Genomic DNA, 23,487 nt, shown 5'->3' on the forward strand with positions numbered 1-23,487 from the left:
TATACCATGAGTGATTGATGGTGGAAAAAAGTGTGACAGCACTTCTAGATATAGAAAAGAAAGTAACACAATTTAATCAATAAACTATATTCTCAAAGAAAGGTTTCTGTCTTTCAGACTGGCCTCAATCCAGGTTGAGGGCTGACCTGAAAGAAGTATATAAAATTATGAGAGGCATAAATAGGATGGATAGTTGGAGTCTTTTTCCCAGGGTGGAAATGTCAATTATGAGTCAATGGTTTAAGGCTAGTGGGGAAAAGTTTAAAGGAGTGGCACAGTTGCTCAGTGGTTAGCTCTGTTGCCTCAGTGCTAGGTACCTGGGCTTGATTCTAGCCTTGGGCGACTGTGTGAAGTTTGCACATTCTCTCAGTGTCTTCGTTGGTTTCTGGGTGCTTGGGTTTCCTTGCACACTCCAAAGATATGCAGGTCAGGTGAATTGGCAACCCTACATTGCCTGTAGAGTCTAGGGAGGTATAGATTAGGTAAATTAGCCATGGGAATTGCAGGGTTCAAGTGATAGAGTGTGGAGTGTCGGTGGGGTGGGGAGGGTCAGTCTGGATGGGATGCTCTTTGGAGAGTTGGACTTCTTGGTCAAATGGCCTGTTTCCACACTTCTATGAGATGAAGTACTGGTTGCCCAGTTATAGGAAGGATATTATTAAGCTAGAAAGGGTTTATAAGTAATTTACCAGGATGTTGCCGGTTATGGAAGATTTCAGATTTAATCAAAAGCTGGGACTTTTTTCACAGAAGTGTACGAAGTTGAGAGGTGACCTTATAGAAGTTTACAAAGTAATGAGGGGTATCGATAAAGTTAATGGTAGTTATCTTTTCCCTAGAATGGGGAATTTCAAGTCTAGGGGACATATTTTTAATGGAGAGAAGAGAGATTTAAAAAAGCCATGAGGGGGAGGTTTTTTTTACACAGTGTGGTTCACATGTAAAATGAACTTCCTGATAACCTTGTGAAAATGGGTACAATTACAATGTTTAAAAGACATTTGGATAATGGGAAAAATTTGGAGGAATATGGGCTAGCAGTAGGCAGGGTAGGACTAGATTCATTTGGAATTATGTTTGACATGGACTGGTTGGACCAAAGGGTCTGTTTCTGTGTAAGACTCTATGACTCTGTGGCTCTATGTGGAACATTTATGGGGAAAGTCAATTTACACAGAGGGTGGCAGCTGCCAGGGGAGGTGGTAGAAGCAGATACAATAACGATGTTTAACATGCATTTAGACAGACAAATGAACAGGCAGGGAATACAAGGATACACACTATGTGCAGGCAGATGGGATTAATTTAGAATTGCATTATGATTGGCATAGACATGGTGGGCAAACGGCCTGTTCTTGTGCTGTGCTGTTCTATGTTCTACGACACTAAACGACATCATCGGATATCTACTGCTGAAACAAGTGGCAAGAAAAGACAGGCAAGCAAAAAGCTTTCAATAAATTGTTGTTCATATTTGCTGGAAATTGCAAAAAAATTCAGCAGGTCTAACAGCATCTATGGAGAGAAAACAGAATTAACTTGTCCGGTCCAATGATAGGGATAAGATTTGCACTCATTTTGAAAAGCATGACCTAATTAGGAACAGTCAGTATCACTTTGTGTGGGGCAAGTCATTCTTCCCAATTTGTTAACATTTTTTAAGGAGGTGATAAAGGTAACCAATGAAGGTAGAGCAGTAGACATTGTCTCCATGGATGTTAGTAATGCTTTTGACAAAATCCCTCATGGTAGGCTCATACAGAAGATTAAGATACATGGCATCCATGATGAATTGGCTGCTTGAATGCAGAATTAGCTTGCCCATAGAAGGCAGAGGGAAGTGGAGGAACAGTGTTTTTCTAGCTGGAGGTCTGTATATAATTGACTCAGATGAAAATGTAGATAGGTGGATTAGTAAACTTGCAGATGACACAAAGGAGTTGTGGATAATCTAGAAGGTTGTCAAAAGATACAGTGGGATACAGATCATTGTGCAGATACGGACAGAGAAATGGCAGATGGAGTTTAATCTGCCTAAATGTGAGGTGTTCCACTTTGGGAGATCAAATGTTACAGGAAAGATGTATAGTTAATAGTAGGACTCTGAACAACATTGATGTACACAGGGATTTTGGGGTTCAAGTGCAGAGCTCCTTGAAAGCGGTACATAAGTAGATAGGTTCGTAAAGAAGGCATATGGCATACTTGCCTTTATTGTTCGGGAATTGAGTACAAGTGTCAGGATGTCATGTTGCAGCTTCATAAGAGTTTGGTCACCACATTACAGGAAGGATGTGGAGGTTTTTGAGAGGGTTCAGAAGAGGTTTACCAGAAAGTTGCATGGATTAGAGGGTATGCGCTCTCAGGCCAGAAAAAACTTGGGTTATTTTCTCTGGAATGGCGGAGGCTGAGGTGAGACACAATAGAAGTCTATAAAATTGTGAGATGTACTGATAGGGTTCTTGATCAGAATATTTTTCCCAGAGCTGAAATGCCTAATACTAGGGGGCATGCATTTAAGATGAGAGAAGGAAAGTTCAAAGAAGGTGAAAAGGCCAAGCTTTTTTCAACAGAGAGGTGTAGGAGTCTGGAACAGGGGTGGTGGTAGATGACAGGGGCTTTTAAGGGACTTTTATATAATAAACACATGAATATGCAAGGTATGAAGGGATATGGGCCAAGGGCAGGCAGAAGGGATTTAGTTTAATTTGGAATCATGTTCAGCACAACACTGTGGACCAAAGGGCCCGTTCCTGTAATGTACTGATCTTTGTTCTATGACTCTTCTTCAGTTCACTCGTATTTCTTTGGTTTTCTTTTGCCTTTTGAATTCTTGCTTTATGTGGAAATGAATACAGCAAGCTTTTTAAATGGAGGAGAGCATGGAATGCTGTGGTTAAGCTGCGTCCTGCATAAGATCATTTGGCTTGAGAGATTATCAGTTGGAATTGGACTTCACTAAGGCCTTTGGCAATATCTGACATGGAAGGTCGGTCCAAAAGGTAAGAGTGCATGGGAACCAAGGGAAGTTTGTGAACTGGATCCAAAATTGACTTAAATATGGGAGGAAAGGGATGATGGTCGAGGAATGTTTTGGAAATCTGTGACTGGTGGTGCTGAACCCCTTACTATTTGCTATATACTTAATGACTTTGATGCAATGTAGAAGGTACAAATAGTGGATGACATGAAAATTGTTGGTTTTCTTGATAGTGAGGAGGTTGAAATTTATCAGTTGCTAAAGCAGGCAGAGCAATGGCACATGCAACTTTAATCCTGATAAGTATGAACTGATGCATTTTGGGAAGTCTAATAAGGGGAGGACAAACATTGTTCCCTAGGGAGTAATAAGGAACAAAGGGACCTTAGTGTACAAGTCCACAGATCCTTGAAGATGTCAGCTCAGGCAAACAGTGTGATGAGTATGCATGCTGGATACTTGCCTTCATTAGTGGAGCATATAACAACAGAGCAAGGAAGTCTTGTTATAACTTTATAAAACATTGGTTAGGCCACTGATGGAACGCTAAGTATTCTTCTGATCACCACACTATTGGAAGGAAGTGTTTCCACTGGACAGGGTCCAGAGGAGACTCATCAGGCCGTTGCCTGGAATGAAAAGTCTCAGTTATGAGGAGAGGCTAGATAGTAGAAAGTGAGGACGGCAGATGTTGGAGATCAGAGTCTGGAAATGTGGCACTGGAAAAGCACAGCAGCTCAGGCAGCATCCACAGAGCAGGAGAATTGACATTTTGGGCATAAGCCATTCCTCAGGGGTGTGTGTGTGTGTGTGTGTGTGTGTGTGTGTGTGTGATGAGAGATAAATTAGAGGGTGGGGTCAGGTAGCTGGGAAGGCAATATGTAGATGTAGGTGAAGGGGATGATGGTGATAGGTCAGAGAGGAGGTTGGAGCAAATAGGTGGGAAGGAAGATGGACAGGTAGGACAGTTCAAGAGAGTGGTGCCGAGTTGGAGGTTTGGATCTGGGATGAGATGGGGCAAGGGGAGATGAGGAAACAGGTGCAGTTGACATTGATGCAATGTGGTTGGAGGGCCACCAAGGCAGAAGATGATGCATTCTTCATCCAGGCTTCAGGTGGTATTGGATTGGGTGGGGTAGGAGACCCAGAGTTGCATGTCCTTGGAGGAGTGAGAGGGGGAGTTGAAGTGTCAACCACAGAGCGGTGGGGTTTTTTGGGGCATGCATCCCAGAGATGTTCCCTGAAATGTTCCGTGAGTTAGTGTCCTGTCTCCCCAATGTACAGGAGACCACATCGAGAGCAACTGACACTGTAGATGAGATGCTTGGATGTGCAGGAAAAACTCTGCCGGATGTAGAAGGATCCTTTGGAACTTTGGACAGAGGTGAAGGGGGAGATGTGGGCATCAGTTTTACACCTTTGTGGCAGCAAGGAAAGGTGCCGAGAGTGGAGGGTGGGTTGCTGGGGTGGGGGATGGTGGACCTAACAAGGGAGTCATGAGGGAATGGTCTCTGTGGAATGCTGACAGGGGTGGGGAGTGAAATATATCTCTGGAAGTGGGGTCTGATTGTAAGTGGCAGAAATGGTGAAAGATAATGCACTGTATCACAACCGAGGATGGCACATTGAAATACTGCTGCCTCACTGCACTAGGGTTCCAGATTTGATTCTACCTTTGGGTGAATGTCTGTGTGGAATTTGCAAGTCCTCCATATGTATGTGTGGGTTTTGTCCAGGTAATCCTTTTCCTCCCAAGTACAAAGATGTGCAGATTAGATGAATTGACCATGCGTCAAAAAATGTGGTGCTGGAAGAGCACAGCCAGTCAGGCAGCACGCAAGGAGCAGGAGAGTCGAGGTTTTGAGCGTAAGCTCTTCATCAGAACTCCAGCATCTGCAGTCCTCACTTTCTCCATGCTGTATTAACCCTAATGTCCGGGGATGTGTAGGCTAGGTGGATTTACCATGGTAAATATAGTGTTGTGGGGTTGGGGTTGGGGTGTGGGAGGGGTGAATCTAGGTGGGATTCTCTTTGGAGTGTCAGTGCAGACTCCTTGGGTCAAATGGCCTCTATCTGCTCTGTAAGGATTCTTTAATTCTATTCTATGATTTCGATTTGAAGAATCATCAGCTTTATCAAGCTTATTACTGAAAAAAACACAAGTTATTTTGAAGTAAATACAATATATCTTTGTGAATCTGAGATCGGAGAAAGTGTGGATTGCAGATGCTTGATCAACTAGGAGAAAGTTAATTCCTGGTGAAGGGTTTATACCTGAAATGTCAATTATCCTGCTCCTCGGGTACTGCCTCACCAGCTGTGCTTTTCCAGTAACACACACTCGACCCTGAATCTGAGATAGACAGACCAATAATAAGAGCTGATAGTCTTGAGACAAAAAATTACAAGACCATATCAAGACATTTCAGCAGTGTTAGTCTGTATTTTGGGTGAGTACAGGTCAAGAAAACTAATATATGGGCTATTACCCTAGCACAGATGCCACTTGCCTGTTACTTGTTGTTGAAGACCGAAAGTTGGAAGTGATGAATGTTGTAGTAGTTTAAAAAAATAAAAATTAATCCATATTCCTTACTCCTAATCTTTGAATGAGTGATAACCCACAGGTTAATTTCACCAGTTACATCACCAATTATTGATAAAAAGAAGCAATACGTTGGAAAGAATGTACACCCCTTCAAAATGTTTTCTAATATATAACGATGCATATTAGCTTTGCACTGAACATAAATGATCATCACAGCATAAAGTGTATACATCTTAAATAGAGCTTATTATATTAATTATTATTTGCATGACGAGAAGATTCTCATAAAAAGGTAAAATTCATGTTTACATTAATAATGCGAAAAGGAAAACCATCTGAGCCAATTGATGATTTTGAAGTATAGTTAATTTGGATCTGTAGGAAAATGTATCAGTGAACCTGCTGTTGTGAGGTTCCAAAAACTAGCAATAAGACAATCAACAAATTGATCTGTTTCAGGTGGTATTGTCAAGGGAAAATATTGATGAGCATCCCATCAGAACTACCCTGCTCCTTTTGAAATATCATTACAAAGTCAATCCAGACAGTACAACACAAGAATTCCATTGTGTCCTGGCATCTTTCAGACCGACTCCTACAGGTAGATACAGCCTCCATTTAATCCATCTCCTGAAAGATGGCCTTCTTTAATAAGAAAGAACTCCCTCAATAATGCAATGAAATATCTCCACTGATATAGAGTATATGCTACAATTAAGCCAATACTGATACATGTAACTTCTGACTTGACCGCTCAAAGCCTAGTTGCACTTTTACAGAATGAGGAAGCACAAAAGGAAAACATTTACTTCTTTGTGCTGACTGTGCGAAATAATTATCCAATTCCTTTCCACATGGCCTGTACATTTCTTCACTTCAAATATTTGTCAAGTTCCCATTTTGAAAGTTATAATTGAACTTGCTGTCACACACACTCACATGGTACATGTTAGATCAGAGAAACACACTGCGTTTTTTCCCCAAGTTGTCAAATTGCCTACATTTGTTTTTGCTAATCATCTTAATCAGCATCTCATGGCTTTCTGCCACTAGAATCAGTTTCACTTATTTACTTAAATAAAGTGTTTCATGAATTCAACATGCCCAAAGTAATGCTCTGTTGCTTTCAAAACAGCAATATGAAAAGCCGCATTTTTTTCCATTTTTTGGAACATTGATTAGTGAAAAAACAGAAGAGTTTTCCAACTTGAAAACTGTAAAGCATATTGTTGAGCTGTACAATAGAATATTGCTTTTTGGAGGCAGACAAAGGGAGAATTTGAGACTGGAGAGCACTAAGCACTAAGTGAAGGAAATTGTGCTTGGCAACAGCCTTTGATTATTTGAGATGCAGAGTATTAAATGCTATCAGTGGTGCTGGAAAAGCACAGCAATTCAGGCAGCATCCAAGGAGCAGTAAGATCGATGTTTCGGGCAAAAGCCCTACCCGAAACGTCGATTTTACTGCTCCTCGAATGCTGCCTGAACTGCTGTGCTTTTCTAGCACCACTAATCCAGAATCTGGTTTCCAGCATCTGCAGTCATTGTTTTTATCTAAGTGCTATCAATGCCAACTGCAATAGAGCCTGCAGACAATAGCAACCATTTCTTTCTCTCTCTCTCCTCTGTGTATGCAGAAAAGACAGAAAATCCATTTAAGCTTAAAAGAAAGAATTGATTGATCAAAAGACCACAGTTCACTTGATCAACCACTGAATTGAAGGATGACCGCCATGTCACGGACAATAACATCTCATCATTACAAAAGTAAAAAGAATTATGAAAAATTGAAATTGAAAACCTTTTGTCAGGAAATGGCATTAATAGTTACAAAACCAAGCTGTATAAATGGAGTTAAAATGCAAATCTGTTCTAATCAGGCTCCAGGAACTGAATGGGTTATTACTGTTCTTATGATCTACCAACAATGCAGGGGTTAGAACTATTTGCCAGATTTCCTCTTTACTGAAAGAGTAATATATTAAAAATGGAAAGAAAAATAACTTTCAATCTTGTGGTTTGAAAATTTCATCCTGGGAATTTTGTTACCACCCATAATATTTGTTTAAATTTTGCCTTTTATCTGTCTTAATTGTGATCAAATGTAGTTTGGGGTTTTGAAGGGATATAGTTGAAGTTACTTAAATTAGAAATCCTTCTTTCACTGTTCTTGACAAAGTTAGACCATAAGAACAGCCCATCGACAGTGTTCCACCATTCAATGAGATCATAGTTGATCTGATTATTCTGAACTCTCCTCCCTGCTGTATCCCCCATAATTGTTTATTCCATTACTGATTAAAAATCTGTTTATTTCAGCCTGAAATATACTTAATATCCAGCCTGAACATTCCTCTGCAATAAAGAATTCCACAGATCCACAATTTTCTGAAGGCAGTAGTTAAGTGTGCTACAATAAATAGATTTACTGTTTTAAGGTACTTAAGAAGACTGCAAGGAATTGCTAGTAGCAGTAATCAGGGAGGAAAATAGTTCATTATGGTAGTATCATTGGGATTTTATACATTTTCTGGAGACTTGTTCAATAGTGTGCACTATTTTTGGTGCACTCATCACAGTTAAGCTGTGACAATCTCCACTCAAGCCTCCACAAAGCTAAATCCCTCATTCTGGGAAATCTCTTCTGCAATCTCTTTAAAGCCTTGTCATTCTTTCAAAAATGATTTGCAGAATAAAACACAATACTCCAGCTGAGGCTAAGCCAACAATATGTAACAGTTAGTAGCATAGCTGCCTTGGTGTCATACACTACCTCTACAACAAAGCTAGAATCACAGACAGCATTCTGAACTTGCCCTGACACCTTCAAAGTCATGCTTCCAGGAGGGAGGGAATATTTGATGGGAATTCACTGTGCCTCATTGGGACATTCCATCCCAAAACTAGGTCAAGAGAATTCTGCCAGTAATTTGGAGTAGGTAATTTGTCTGTCCTTTTACCTATGATTAAACATTACCTTTAACAGGGAAGCAAATTATATTTATTTAACATTTTTAGTAATTTAGTAAAATTTAGTAATTTCAAATATAGTCAAAAGAAAAAAAACTAGTCTGTTTCCAAACTCATAATCATAACTATTATATTGTACTATTTACAGTGTCACATAAAATGAAAAAACTGTCCAATACCTAAATAATCATAATATGTAGGTTTAGTCAACACTAACAAAGGATGAAATGTTTGCCTTATTAAAGATTTTTTCTGTCCCAAAGACAATTTCAATTGATTTATTCCTTAATTTAACTTTCAGATTCAGAATTTTATTTTGTACTGGAAGAGGTCCTTTCGCTCACCATGAATGTGTGGATTACATTGCTATTTTAAACTAATCCTATCTGTCTCCACGTGGTCCATATTCCTCTGTTTGCTGCCTGTACTCGTGTCTGTCTATATGCCTCTTAAACTTTGCTTTCATATCTGCTTCTACCACCTCAGCTGGCGGCCTGTTCCAGGCACCTACTTCCCTCGCACAAGTCCTTTAAAGTTTCCCCCTCTCACCTTAAACATATGCCCCTTTGTATTTGACAGTTCTACCCCATCTGTGCCTCTCATAATTTTATATATTTCTATCAGGTAGCTCCTCAGCCTCTGAAGCTCTCGCAAAAACAATCAAAGTTTGTCCAACTTCTCCTAATAGCTAATACACTCCAATCCAGGTAACATTCTGGTAAACCTCTTCAGCACTCCAAATGTGGCTTGAATAAAATCTTGTACAGTTGCACCATGACTTGCCAATGTCTATCCCAATGTTTCTGCCCCTGTGTTAATCCCAGTGAATCTGTCCCTATGAAAATTCCAGTAGTTTTAAAAAAAAATTCATTTGTAGGATGTGGGCTGGTTGACTGACATTTATTGACCATTCCTTGAGAACGTGGTAATCAGCTGCCTTCTTGAGCCACTGCAGTGGGTTGACCCATAATCCATTAGGGAGGGAATTCAAAGATTTTGATTCAGTCACAGTGCAGGAATAGTAATTTACTTCCAAGTCAGCATGGTAATTGGGTTGGTGGAGAACTTGAAGGTAGTGATTTTTCCATATGTCTGCTTCTCTTGACTTTCTAGATGGAAGTGGTCATGGAAGGTGCTATTTGAGGATCTTTGCTGAATTTTTGCAGTGCATCTTGTAGATAATACACACTACTGCTACTGAGCATTAGTGGTGGAAGGAACTGATGCTTGTGGGAATTATATCAATGAAGCATTGCTTTGTCCTGGATTGTGTCAAGCTTCCTGAATGTTGTTGGGTCTGCACTCATTCAAGCGTGTAGAGAGTATTCTATCACATCCCTGATTTGTGCCTTTTAGATGGTGGACAGGCCTGGGGAGTCAGGAGATGAGTTATCTGCCATATTATTCCTAGACTCTGACCTGCTAGTGTCACCACTGTGTTTATGTGGCGAGTCTAATTGAGTTTCTCGTCAATGATAAACCTAGGATGTTGATGATGGGAGATTCAGCGAAGGTAACACTATTGAATGTCAATAAGTGATGGTTAGATTGACTCTTATTAGTAGTGGTCATAGTCTAGCATTTGTGTGTCACAAATGTTATTTGCCACCTATCAGCCTAAGCCTGGAAATTGTCCAGATCTTGTTGCATTTGGAAATGGGCTACTTCAGTATGTGATCACTCCCACTTTTAAACTTATGACCACAGCACCAGGGACCAGAGTTCAATTCCAGCTTTGGCTGACTGGTGTAGAGTATGTGCATTCTCTCCCTTTTTTCCTCTGGCACTCCGGTTTAGTCCTACAGCACAAAGGTGTGCAGGTTAGGTGGATTAGCTATGGGAAATGCAGAGGATAGGGTGGAGATCAGGTCTGGGTGGGATGCTGTTTGGAGGACTGGTGTGGATGGTCTGTTTCCACACTGTTTGGGATCTATGAGGTCTATGAAACAGCTGAGGATGTTTGGGCCTAGGGCACTGCCCTGAGGAACTCCAGCAATCATGTCCTGTAGCTGAGATGACTGACCTTGAATAAACTGACCTCCAATTTGGGGTGGCACGGTGGCTCAGTGGTCAGCATTGCTGCCTTACAGCACCAGGGACTCGGGTTTGATTCCTGCCTGGAGCGACTGTCTGTGTAGAGTTTACACATTCTTCCTGTGCCTGCGTGGGTTTCCTCCCACAGTCCAAAGATGTGCCAGTTGAATTGGTCATGTTAAATTGCCTGTAGTGTTAGGTCCATTAGTCAGGGGGAAATTGTAGGGTAGGGTAATGGGTGTGGGTGGGTTACTCTTCGGAGGGTTGGTGTAGACTTGTTGGGCCAAATGGCCTGTTTCCACACTGATCTAATTTAAAACCACAAAAATCTTCCTTTTTCTTCGGGTATCACCTCAAGCATCGCAGATTTTGCCCCCAGTACCTATCCATTCCAGTTTTGCTAGGGCCCCTTGATAACAACTAGGTTGAATGCAGCTTTGATCTCACCTCACCTCTGAAATTGAGCTCTATTGTTCAAGTTCATACCAAGATTGATTGAGGTCTGGAACTGAGTGGTCCAGGTGGAACCCAAACTCGGTGTCACTGAGCAGGTTATTGCTGAACATGTGCTGCTCGATATCACAGTTAATGAAAACTTCCATCACTTTACTGATCATCAAGAGTAGAGTGGTGGTGCAGTAAATGGCTGGGTTGGATTTGTCCTGCTTTTAGGTGCAGGACAATATTTTCCCAATACTTGGGCAATTTTCCACATTGTCAGTTAGGTGCCAGTGTTGTAACGGTACTGGAGCAGCTTGGCTAGTGGAGCAGCAAGTTCTGGAGCACAAGTCTTCAGTATTATTGCCAGAATGTTGTCAGGGCCCCTAGCCTTTGCAGTTTGCAGAGTCTCCCATTCTTCCTTGATATCACGTAAAGTGAATTAAATTGCTGAAGGCTGGCATCTGTAATGGTTGGAACCAGTGGAGGAGGCTGAGATGAATCACACACATGGCATTTCCGGCTGAAGATTACTACAAAAGCTTTAGCCTTATCTTTTGCACTGATGAGCTGGAGCTCTTTCATCATTGCCAAAGTGGATATTTGTAGAGCCTCCTCCTCCAGTGAGTTGTTTAATCATCCATGACTACTCACAAATGGATGTGACAGGACCGCAAAGCTTAGATCTGATCTGCTGGTTGTGAGATTGCTTAGCTTTGTCTATCACTTGCTGCTTATGCTGTTTGGCATGCAAATAGTCCTGTCTGATGGCTTCACCAGGTTCACACCTTATTTTCAGGTATGACTGATGCTGTTCCTGGCATGTCCTCCTGCATTCTTCATTGAACCAGGGTTGAGCTCCTGGCTTGATGGTAGTGGTTGAGTAGGGGATATTGTTGGGCGATCAGGTTACAGATTGCGCTGGAGTGCAATTCTACTGCTGTTGATGGCTGACAACATGTCATGGATGGCCAGTTTTGAGTTTCAAGATCGGTTTGAAGTTTATCCCTTGTTTTTTGTTTATTTATTCATTTTTGTGGGATGTGATCATAGCTGGCTGGTCAGCTTTATTGCCCATCCCGGGGTGAGCTGCCTTCTTGAACCACTGCAATCCACCTACTGTGGATTGCTCCATAATGTTATTAGTAATTCCAGGATGTTGACCCAGCGACAGTGAAGGAATGGCAATATATTTCCAAGTGAGGATGGTGAGTAGATTGGAAGGGAACTTGAACATGACATGTTTCCATATATCTCCTGCTCTTGTCTTTCTAGTTGGAAGTGGTCATGAGTTTGGAAGGTGCTGTCTCAGGATCTTTGGTGAATATCCGCAGTGCATCTTGTGGATAGTGCACACTACTGCTACTGAGCATTGGCGGTGGAAAAAGTGGATGCTTGTGCTTGCAGTACTAATCAAGTGGGCTGCTTTGTCCTGGATGGTGTCAAGCTTCTTGAATATTGCTAAAGCTGCACTCATCCAAGTAAGTGGGGAGTAAGCCATCATACTCCTAACTTGTGCCTGGTCGATAGTGGACAGGTTTTGGAGTATCAAGAGGTGACTTTCTTGTCACAGTATTCCTAACCTCCGATCTGCTCTTATAGCCACTGCATTTATGTGGTGATTCCAACTGAGTTTCTGATCAACGATAACTCTCAAGATGTTGACAGTGGGGGATTCACTTATGGTAATTTGGTAATCACTATTGAATATGAAGTGGCAGTGGTTAGGTTGACTCTTGTTGGTGATGGTCATGGCCTGTTATTTGTGTGGTGCAAATGTTACTTGCCACTTTTCAGCCTGGATATTGTCCAGATCTTGTTGCATTTGGACACAGACTGCTTCAGTGTCTGTGAAGTGCAAATGGTGCTGAACATTGTGCAAACATCTCTACATCTAACCTTATGACTGAGGGAAGGTCATTGATGAAGCAGCTGAAGATGGTTGAGCCTAGGATACCACCCTGAGGAACTCTTGCAGAGATGTCTTGGAGCTGAGATGACGGACCTCCGATATCCACAACCATCTGCCTTTGTGTCAGGTAGTAATCTAACCAGTTGCGAGTTTTCCCCATGACACCCATTATTCTAGTTTTGCTAGAGCTCCATAATGAACATCATAGCTGGCTGGTCAGCTTTATTGCCCATCCTGGGGTGACCTGCCTGCTTGAACCACTGCAATCTACCTGCTATGATGGTTCCTGAAGAAGGGCTCATGCCCGAAACGTTGATTCTCCTGCTCCTTGGATGCTGTCTGACCTGCTGCACTTTTCCAGCAACACATTTTCAGCTCTGATCTCCAGCATCTGCAGTCCTCACTTTCTCCTAAAGCTCCATAATGCCAAACTTAGTTGAATACACCCTTGCTTTCAAGGGCTGTCACTCTCACCTCAGGAATTCAGGTCTTCTGTCAATGTCTGAACCAATGTTATAATGATGTCTGGAGCTGAGTAGCCTGCAGAACCCAAACTGTGCCTCACTGCGCGGGTTATTGCTGAACAGGAGCTGCTTGATAGCCCTGTTGATGACATCTTTCATCACTTTACTGATGATCAACAGTAGACCGATGGAGTGGTAAATGGCTGAGTTGGATTTGTTCTGTCTTCCATGTACAGGACATACGTGGGCAATTTTCCACATTGTGGAAGTAACTGTTTGTGGAAGTCAGTGTTGTAACTGTACTGGAACAAACTGGCTAGGGGATGGGGCATTGCCAGAATATTGTCAGGGCCATCAATCTTTGCAGTATCCAGTGCCTACAATCATTTCTTGATATCATGGACAGTGAATAAAATTGGCTGAAGAATGACATCTGCAATGCTGGGGATCAATGGAAGAGGCCGAATGGATCATCTACATGGCACATCTGACTGAAGATTGCTGCAAAAGCTTCCGCCTTATATTTTGCACTGATGTACTGGGACTCTTTCATCATTGAGGATGGGGATGTTTGTGGAGCCTTCTCCTCCAGTATCTTATTTAATTGTCCACCACCATTCACGACTGGCTATGGCAGGACTGCAGAGCTGAGATCTGATCCTTTGGTTGTGGCATTGCTTAGCTCTGTCTGTCATTTTTACTTCTGCTGTTCGATATGCATGTAGCCCTGTTTCACCAAGTTGGCACCTCATCTTCTGATATGCCTGGTGCTGCTCCTTGCATGCCTTCCTGCATTCTTCATTGAACCAAGGCTGATCTCCTTGCTTGATGGGAATAGCCAAGTGGGAGATATGCCAGTCTGTGAGGTTACACATTGTGTTAGAGTACAATTCTGCTGCTGATGGCCAACAGCACCTCATGGATGCCCGATCTTGAGTTGCTAGATCTGTTCGAAGTCTGTTCCATTTAGCACAGTAATACTGCCCCACAATATGGTGTGGCACGGTGACTCAGTGGTTAGCACTGCTGCCTCACAGCACCAGGGTCCCAGATTCGATTCCAGCCTTGGGTGACTGTGTTTAGTTTGCACATTCTCCTCATGTTTGCGTGGGGTTTCCTCCGGGTGCTCCGGTTTCCTCCCACAGTGCAAAGATGTGCAGGCCAGGTGAATTGGCCACACTAAGTTGCCCAAAGTGTTAGGTGCATTAGTTAGCGGGAAATGGGTCTGAGTGGGTTACTCTTCGGAGGGTCAGTGTAGACTGGTTGGGCCGAAGGGTCAGTTTCTACACTGTAGAGAATTTAGTTTAAACATGATGAAGGTTATTCTCAATGTGAAGGTGGGAGTTCATCTGCACAAAGACTGTGCTGTAGATGCTCTTACTGATGATGTCATGGACAGATGCATCTGCAAATTCTTCAGGGTGAGGTCAAGTATGTTTTTCCCTCTTACTGGTTCCCTCACCACCTGCCTGCCTCAGACCCAGTCTAGCAGTTATGTCCTTTAGCACCAGATCAGCTTGATCAATAGTACTACTGCTGAGCCATGTTTGGTGGTGGACATTGAATTCCCCGTTCAGAGTACACTTTGTGCCCTTGCCATGCTCAGTGCTTCCTTTAAGTGTTGTTCAACGTGGAAGAGTACCAATTAATCAGCTGAGGGAGGATGGCACATGGTAATCAACAGGAGATTTCCTTGCCAGGGTTTAACTTGAAGCCACGAGATGTCATGGGCTTGGGTGTCAATGTTGACGACTCTTGGGCAACACCATCTCTATTGCATCAGACCTGCTGATGAGGGTGATGGTGGTGTCTGTGACATTGTCTGTAAGGTTTGATTCCAAAAGTATGACTATGTTTTGGCTTGAATAGTCAGTGAGACAGCTCTCCCAATTGTGGTGCTAGCCTGCAGATATGAATGAGGAGGACTTTGCAGGATCGACAGGGCTGTTTACCATTGTCTTTTCCGGTGCCAAGGTCAATGCTTGGTTATCCGTCCAGTTTCATTTCTTTGTGACCTTGTAGCAATTAGTACAAATGAATGGCATGTTAGGCTATTTCAGAGGGCAATTGAGAGTCAACCACATTGTTGTCAGTCTGGAGTCACATGTAGGCCAGACCAGGTAAGGATGGCAGACTTCTTTCCCTGAAGAACATTAATGAACCAGATGGGTTTTCTGACAATTGACATGGTCATCAGTAGATTCTTAATTCTAGATTGTTTGAAAAATTGAATTCAAGTTCCACCAACTACCGTGGTTTGATTCAAACCCAGGTCACCACTGGGTCGCAGACCAAGTCTAGCAGCTATGTCTTTTACGACCTGAGCAACTCGATCATTAGTACTGCTGATGAGCCACTTCTGGTGATGGACACTGAAATCCCCCATCCTCTCTAAGTGTTGCTCAACATGGAGGAGTACCAGTTCAGCAGCTGAGAGAGAACAGTATGCCATTACCAGCAGGGGGTTTTCTTACCCACATTTAACCTGAAACCATGACACTTCATGGAGTCAGGAGCCATGAGATCTCCTAGGGCAACTCTCTTCTGACTGTATAGCAATGTGTGGCCACATCTGCTGGGTCTGTCCTTCGAGTGGGAGAGGACATATTCAGGGATGCTAATGGTGGAGTCTCACGGAATCATATCTGACAGACAATGTCAGGCTTTACTTGTCTAGTCTGTTTGACAGCGCTCCAAATGTTGGCATTGCCCACAGATGCTAGTAAGGAGGACTTTGCAGGTTGACAGGGTTGTTTCTGCCGTTATATTTTCTGCTGCCTTGATCGTTGCCAGGTGATCCATCTCATTTCATTTCTTCGAGACTGCCATGATTGGTACAACTGAATGGCTAGCTAGGCCATTTCAGAGGGCAACTGAGCCTCAACCATATTCTTGTGGATCTGGTGTCATGTGTCAGCCAGACCAGGTGAGAATGGCAGATTTCCTTCCCTGAAGGGCATGAGTGAACCACACAGATTGACATGGTCATCAGTGGATTCCAGATTTTTAAAACAAAAAATGAATTCAAGTTCTACCATCTGCTATGATTCCCCAGAACATTTTCCAGAACAAATCTGGATTAATTATCTTGTGATCATACCACTACACTATCGCCTTACCCATCATCCTGATGTTTGTTCCCCAGTGTTAATCCCAGTACTCATGTCTGTCTATCTGTCCCTATGTTTATCCTGATGTCTCTGTCCTAGTATTAAACTTTAATTTGTTCCTAGGTTGTGCGCATTGCCTTTAGTGCCCATTCCTAATCATTGAGAGTTAAATGCATTGCTGTGGTTCTGAATTACATGTAGACTAGACTGGGAAAGAATGGTAGATTTATTTACCTAAAGAACATTAGCGAACCAGATGGGTTTTTACAACAATTAACAGTGGTTATATATCTACTATTTTTCTTAATTTCTTTCACTTTTTTATTAAATTCAAATTTCACCATCTGATATGGTGGGATTCCAAGTTTAATCAGCAGCACATAGCTCTGCATCAACAGTTATATTACCATTATGTCATTGCAATTATTTATGTTGGTTTATCTATGTCACTGTTCAGCCCAGTTTATGTGTCCCATTTATCTGTCCCAGTATTTACCTTGGCTTCATCTCACCTAGTTTAGTTATCCAACTGTTTAACTCCAAATATTTATCCTGATTTATCAGTCTCAGTGTTTGTCGCAGTATATTTGCTACCATTGATGGAATGAGATTTTTCCTGGCATCCAGGTTTGATTTGATGACTACATATATATTCACAGAGGCAATATTAAAGCTGATAGAAAGTGTCAACCCTTACCTTTCTCACTAACACTTTCACTTTCAATTTCCACATCTTCACAGCTAGTGTATTCTGGGGTAGATGCTCCTTCTTCCTCAGAGCTACTGACTGACATTTGTCTTTTTTTTCCAACCTTTTTCATTCGATGTGGTTTTGGTGGAGGTGGTCGAATGGATTCTGACTGGTCTGAACTGAGTGAATCATTCCTCAGCATGGTTTCATTCCTCTCTCGCTTTGTTCGAATGACAGCAGAGCTGGGATCCAGGTGCTTGTGGGCATCGTAATCCTTCACCTCCAAGTGTTCTGCAGGAACTGAGCTCCTCTTCGATGTTGGGGGGCTCTGACTGCTCAAATGCAGCTGTCTTGAAACCGCTATTTGTACATCTGCAGTCTTCTCAATAGGGTATTTCCGTTCTTGAGTCCCCAGTTGAGTCCTTCTTGGCAAGAGATCCTCTACTCCCTGACCTTCCTCTGCATCAGTTTGAAGTACAGATACATCGCTGTGCCTTCTTTCATGCCGTGCTCTTGACACTTTAGCATGCATACGCATCTGTTGTTCCTCCAATTGAGGTTTAACAGGACACCTTGCCAGGTTAGGGTCACTCTTATATTGATTCTGATACTCCTCCTCAATCTTTTGTTTTACCTCATCAGCTATTGTTTCCCCCTCTATTTTCACATCCATATCCTGATAGTCCTGCGAACGACCTTTCTCTAAGCGCCGACTTTCTTGCTGCTCCCTATGATGCTCTCGTTCATCAGCTGGCCTGTCAGCTTGCTGAGAGGATGGCTTTGGTCCGTGTTTCCGTTCACCCTTGAGTCCTTTTCCATTCTGTTCTGAAACCAATGAACTCTTCTTCCTGTGAAGAAAATCATTAATAATGTGTCATTATTGTGCACCAAGTGTTCGTTTTTATAGTAAAGTTGGGACTGTGAAAGGCGAAATAAAGTCAATAACAAGCAAAACACGCTAGTGATGTGTGTGCCTTTGATAATAATGCCAACGTAAGAAACTAGTATATAAATTAAATCACGTTTATATTAAAATATCAATCAATTCAATTTTTTGAAACAAAACCAATAATTCCTACAAAGCCATGGAAGTAAAGACCAACATTTATTGTCCTTCCCAAATTGTCTAGTGGCTATTGCAGAGCGCAGTTAAGAGTCAATCACATTATTGTCGGTCTGTAATAAATGTAGGCTCGACCAGGTAAGGACAATAGATTTCTATTTGTGAAGGACTTCAGAGAACCAGATATGCTTTGATCATTTCATGGTCATCGTCAGTGAGACAAACATTCAATTTCAGATTCTTGAACTGAATTTAAATTCGACCAACTGCCACAGTGAGATTCAAACCCAAGTTGCCAGAGTATTAACCTGGGCCTCTGTGGGGTGCATTCTCCAAAATGGAAAGAATTATAGAATAGAATCTCTACAGTGTGGAAACAGGCCTTTCAGCCCAACAAGTCCACACTGACCCTCTGAAAAGTAACCCACCCAGACCCACTCTCCTATAATTATTCCTGATGTCACCCCGTTTGGGCGGTATAGTGGTTATCACTGCTGCCTCACAGCACCATGGACACAGGTTCGATTCCAGTCTCGGGTGACTGTCTGTATGGAGTTTGAACATTCTCCCTGCGTCTCTGTGGGTTTCCTCCAGGTGCCCCGGTTTCCTCCTATAGTGCAAAGATGTGCAGGTTAGGTGAATTTGCTATGCTAAATTGCCTGCAGTTTTCAGGGATGTGTTGTGAGGTGCATAAGTCAGTGGTAAATGGAGAATAACAGGGTAGGGGAATAGGTCACCCTTTGGAGGGTCGGTATGGATTTATTGGGCCCTACCCTACTCACCTAACCTGCACTTCTTTGGATTGTGGAAGGAAACCTGAGTAAACCCGCACAAATATGGGGAGAATGTGCAAACTCCATACAGAAAGGCTGGAATTGAACCTGGGTCCCTGGTGCTATGAGGCAGCAGTGCTAACCATTGAGCCATCTTGCTGAGCTTTGGGGAGGGAACATGCAAGTGGACCAGACATCTGTACACAAACGTCAGCAGGTGAGTCTCAATCAACGGGTGGAAGGAGAAGATCTCCTTATCGGATATGGAGTCAAGTAGGGCTACACCCTATATCCAGCCTTGTTTGTAATTTGTGCAGAACCTTTTGATGAGCCCATCATCTGAAAGGATATGAGCCAGAAGGATGACTATCCCAGGTAGAGGGGACCTGCACATCCAAGCCTCTCTGCACATGAAGGACACTGCCATTTTGAACTCTGATGTATTGTCATGAGCACCTGTAACCAGTTCGATCTGGCTTTGTCAGTCAAGTTAAATTGAGGGAAGAACAAGGAATTGGGATGACCGATCTCCTTCATGACCAGTCCAGATTACCAGAGGCTGTTGGGAATAGGAGACCGTGTGTGCCAAAACTTGGAAAGAGCATATCGCTAGGTTAAGACAGAAACTGGGCATATGGGAGCACTGCCATACGGGAAGTTAAAATCCTGGTCATCATGTGTGAGGCAGTCTCTGTATTGCAGTACACGGCACTACAGGAGTCATCCAAGCCATCTTCCACTTTGTCTGGAGGTCAAAGTTACAGTTTTAAGAGATACAAGTAGTTCTTCTTTAAAGTGATGGTTGTGTTCTTGTGCGTCCCTGCGCAATGTAAAAGGTGTGCAATAAAAATAGCTTTTAAAGTGTTGGTAATGCAATCATATTGTAGCCAACACACTTTTTAAATGTTCACGCTTTAGAAGCAACTTTCCCTTTTTGTCAATCACAGTGCAGCCAATATGCGTTGATGAAATGTGTGTTAATGCAGAATGACCTGTATGGGATCATATCAGTCTTTGATATTGAAAGATAAAGAGATAAGTAATTCAGGAGGACTATTGCTAGAAAACGTGCTGGTATGTGGAACTGATGCTGAAACAATAATTGCTCCATTATGTAATGAGAGGATGGAGCGTCCAATGAAAAGTGGAGAAATGGTAATAAGAGTATTGGGGAAAATCTTGTATTCCTGGAACCAATTTGTCCGTGGTAATGATACAGTTGGATCAAAGGGAGGAATGCTGCCAACTGTGATCAAAAAGCCAGTGGAAAATCAGGTCACTGGGATTTTTCCTGACTGTGTGATAACAACATCACAGAGCCACCAGTTGAAGCAGGAGGAGAAATCCAAGAGTAAAGATAACAAAGTTGAAGGAGAATTATCAGAGATCGAATTGTTGACAAAGTGAATATTTTTAGTTCTGAGAAATTAACTGAGTTACAACAGAAACATGAAAAGCATTCAGAATGTTACTATCATAAAAACGAAGTCTTGATGAGGAAATGGAGACGATCGCATATTCAGGGGGATGAGAAATATACAGAGTTCATCAAGTTGTACTACCAGTGGATTAGAGAAAGGAGGTGTTGGTGTAGCACATGAATTATTAAGAGGTCAGTTAGGGGTAAAAAAAGGCTCAAGCCAAAATACAGAAAGATTTTACGGGCCTGGACTAAGAATGTAGCTGAAAAATGTTGCTGGAAAAGCGCAGCAGGTCAGGCAGCATCCAAGGAGCAGGAGAATCGACGTTTCGGGCATGAGCCTTCATGCCCGAAAAGTCGATTCTCCTGCTCTTTGGATGCTGCCTGACCTGCTGCATTTTTCAGCAACACATTTTCAGCTCTAATCTCCAGCATCTGCAGTCCTCACTTTCTCCCGGACTAAGAATGTAGTTGACTTTTGCCAGATGTATCATACACGTCAGGTAATTGGAAAACCTCAGGCAATTATGAAACCAGCACCTTTAATACTGGCATGGCGGCTCAGTGGTTAGCACTGCTGCCTCACAGCACCAGGGACCCAGGTTCAATTCCAAACTCGGGTGACTGTCTGCGTGGAGTTTGCACATTCTCCCAGTGTCTGCTCTGGTTTCCTCCCACAGTTCAGGTGAATTGGCCAGATTAAATTTCCCATAGTGGTAGGTGCATTAGACAGAGAAAAATGGGTCTTGGTGGGTTACTCTTCGGAGGGTTGGTGTGGACTTGTTGAGCCGAAGGGTCTGTTTCCACAATGTAGGGAATCTAATCTAATCTAACACCCATTCCTGCATTTAAAAAACCTTTCACAAATCTTAATTGCTTGCATGGGACCCGTATCTGAAACAAAAGGTGGGAATCCGTATTTGTTGACAATAATGGATATGTCCACTAGATTTCCAGAGGCCATTCCATTACACAATATCACAGCTAAAAGTATTGTAGAAGAGATGCTCAAACTTTTTACTGGATACAGACTACCCACAGACATACAATCAGATCAAGGGTCAAAATTTACAACAAAATTAGGGGAGTTATGGATAGTTTAGGAATAAAACCATTCAAATCCATTGCTTACTATCCAGTTAGAATGGTGGCTTCAAACTTTAAAGAACATTTTGAGGTTTATAGTCAAGACTATCCAGATTCCGGATAAGGGAATTCCATTGGCAGCACAGTGGTTAGCACTGCTGCCTCGCAGCGCCAGAGACCCAGGTTCAATTCCCACCTCAGGTGACTGTGTGTGGAGTTTGCATGTGTCTGCGTGGGTTTCCTCCCACAATCCAAAAATGTGCAGGTTAGGTGAACTGGCGAGGCTAAATTGCCTGTAGTGTTAGGTGAAAGGGTAAATGTAGGGGAATGGGTCTGGGTGGTTTGCGCTTCAGTGGGTCGATGTGGACTTGTTGGGCCGAAGGGCCTGTTTCCACACTGTAAGCAATCTAATCTAATCTAAAAAAGAATTTGTACTTTTTGCAATTAGGAATGCACCAAATGAATCTGCTAAATTCAATCCATTTGAATTAATTTTTGGGTATGAGGTGAGAGGACTACTGAAATTAATTAAGGAGAAGTTGATAAATCAGAGTTCAGAGACCACATATTTGGACTATGTTTCAAATTTTCGGGAACCATTAAATAGTGCGGGGAAATTGGCTTTACAGCATTTAAAAGTATCATGGTGTATAATGAAACAAGAAGCAGACAAGAAATAAAAACATTGCAATTTTGCTAAAGGAGATAAAGTGTTAGTGTTAATTCCAATAATACCAACGTTTTGTGGACCTTATCAAATCAAAAAGGGATTGAGTGAAGTAAATTATTTGACAAAGATTACAGAAAGAAATAAATCTCAGAGTGTGTCATGTGAATATGCTGAAAGGGTATTTTGATAGGAAAGGAAAGCAAAAGGAGAATGTGTTACTGGTAACAACAAATAATGAAAAACCAAGTTTTGAGGATTCTGAATTGGACAATCCTCAAATTAGATTGGACAATGAGGAAGCTCTCAAATATTGGGATAAGTTATTGAATTACCTTCCAGGGTAAAAGTGAAATAACCTGGAAGAGTTTTTACTATCGCATGGGGAGGTATGCGAGAATGAGCTGAGAAATACAAAGAACAAAGAAAATTTACAGCCCAGGAACAGGCCCTTCGGACCTCCAAGCCTGAGCCGATCCAAATGTACTGTCTAAACCTGTCAGTCAATTCCTAAGCATTTGTATCCCTTTGCTCCCCACCGATTCATCCATCTGTCCAGACGCATCTTAAATGAATCTACCTTGCCTGCCTCTACCACCTCTGCTGGCAACGCGTTCCAAACGCCCACCACCCTCTGTGTAAAGTACTTGCCGCGTGTATCCCCCTTAAACTTTCCACCTCTCACCTTGAAAGCTTGACCTCTCATTATTGAACCCTACACCCTGGGAAAAAGCTTGTCTCTATCCACCCTGTCTATACCCTTTATGATTTTGTAAGTCGACCCACAATCTCATTTTTTCTAGTGTAAATAAATCTAACCTACTCAACCTCTCTTCATAGCTAGCACCTTACATACCAGACAACATCCTCTTAAACCTTCTCTGCACCCTCTCCAAAGCTTCCACATCCTTTTGGTAATGTGGCGACAAGAACCGTGCACATTATTCTAAATGCGGCCGAACCAATGTCTTGTACAATTTAACATGACTTTCCAGCTCTTACACTCAATACCCCGTCCAATGAAGGAAAGCATACTATATGCCTTCTTGACCACTCTATCCACCTGTGCAGCAACCTTCAGGATACAATGGACCTGCACTCCCACAACTCTCTGCCCATCAACTTTTCCCAAGGCTCTTCCATTCATTGTGTAATTCGCTCTAGAATTAGACTTCCCAAAATGCATCACCTCACATTTGTCTGGAATGAAAACCATCTGCCACTTTTCCGCCCAACTCTCCATATATCTATCTATATCCCATATATCTATCTTCATATATCCATCCATATCCTCCCGTATTCTCTGACAGTCCCTTATGCTTTCTGCTACT

At 42.3% G+C, this 23,487-nt stretch overlaps 1 protein-coding gene across 1 annotated transcript in view; it reads right to left on the reverse strand.

Annotated features, from left to right (window-relative positions):
- The window catches only part of LOC132833499 (regulating synaptic membrane exocytosis protein 1-like), a 786,224-nt gene that overhangs the window by 365,670 nt on the left and 397,067 nt on the right, over positions 1-23,487 (reverse strand). The window contains exon 5 of the mRNA XM_060851848.1: positions 17,154-17,995. Within this exon, the coding sequence (XP_060707831.1) occupies positions 17,154-17,995 (842 nt within the window). The remainder of the gene's footprint in view (positions 1-17,153; positions 17,996-23,487) is intronic.

Source organism: Hemiscyllium ocellatum, chromosome 3 (assembly GCF_020745735.1).
Source record: "Hemiscyllium ocellatum isolate sHemOce1 chromosome 3, sHemOce1.pat.X.cur, whole genome shotgun sequence".
NCBI classification, from domain to species: domain Eukaryota; kingdom Metazoa; phylum Chordata; class Chondrichthyes; order Orectolobiformes; family Hemiscylliidae; genus Hemiscyllium; species Hemiscyllium ocellatum.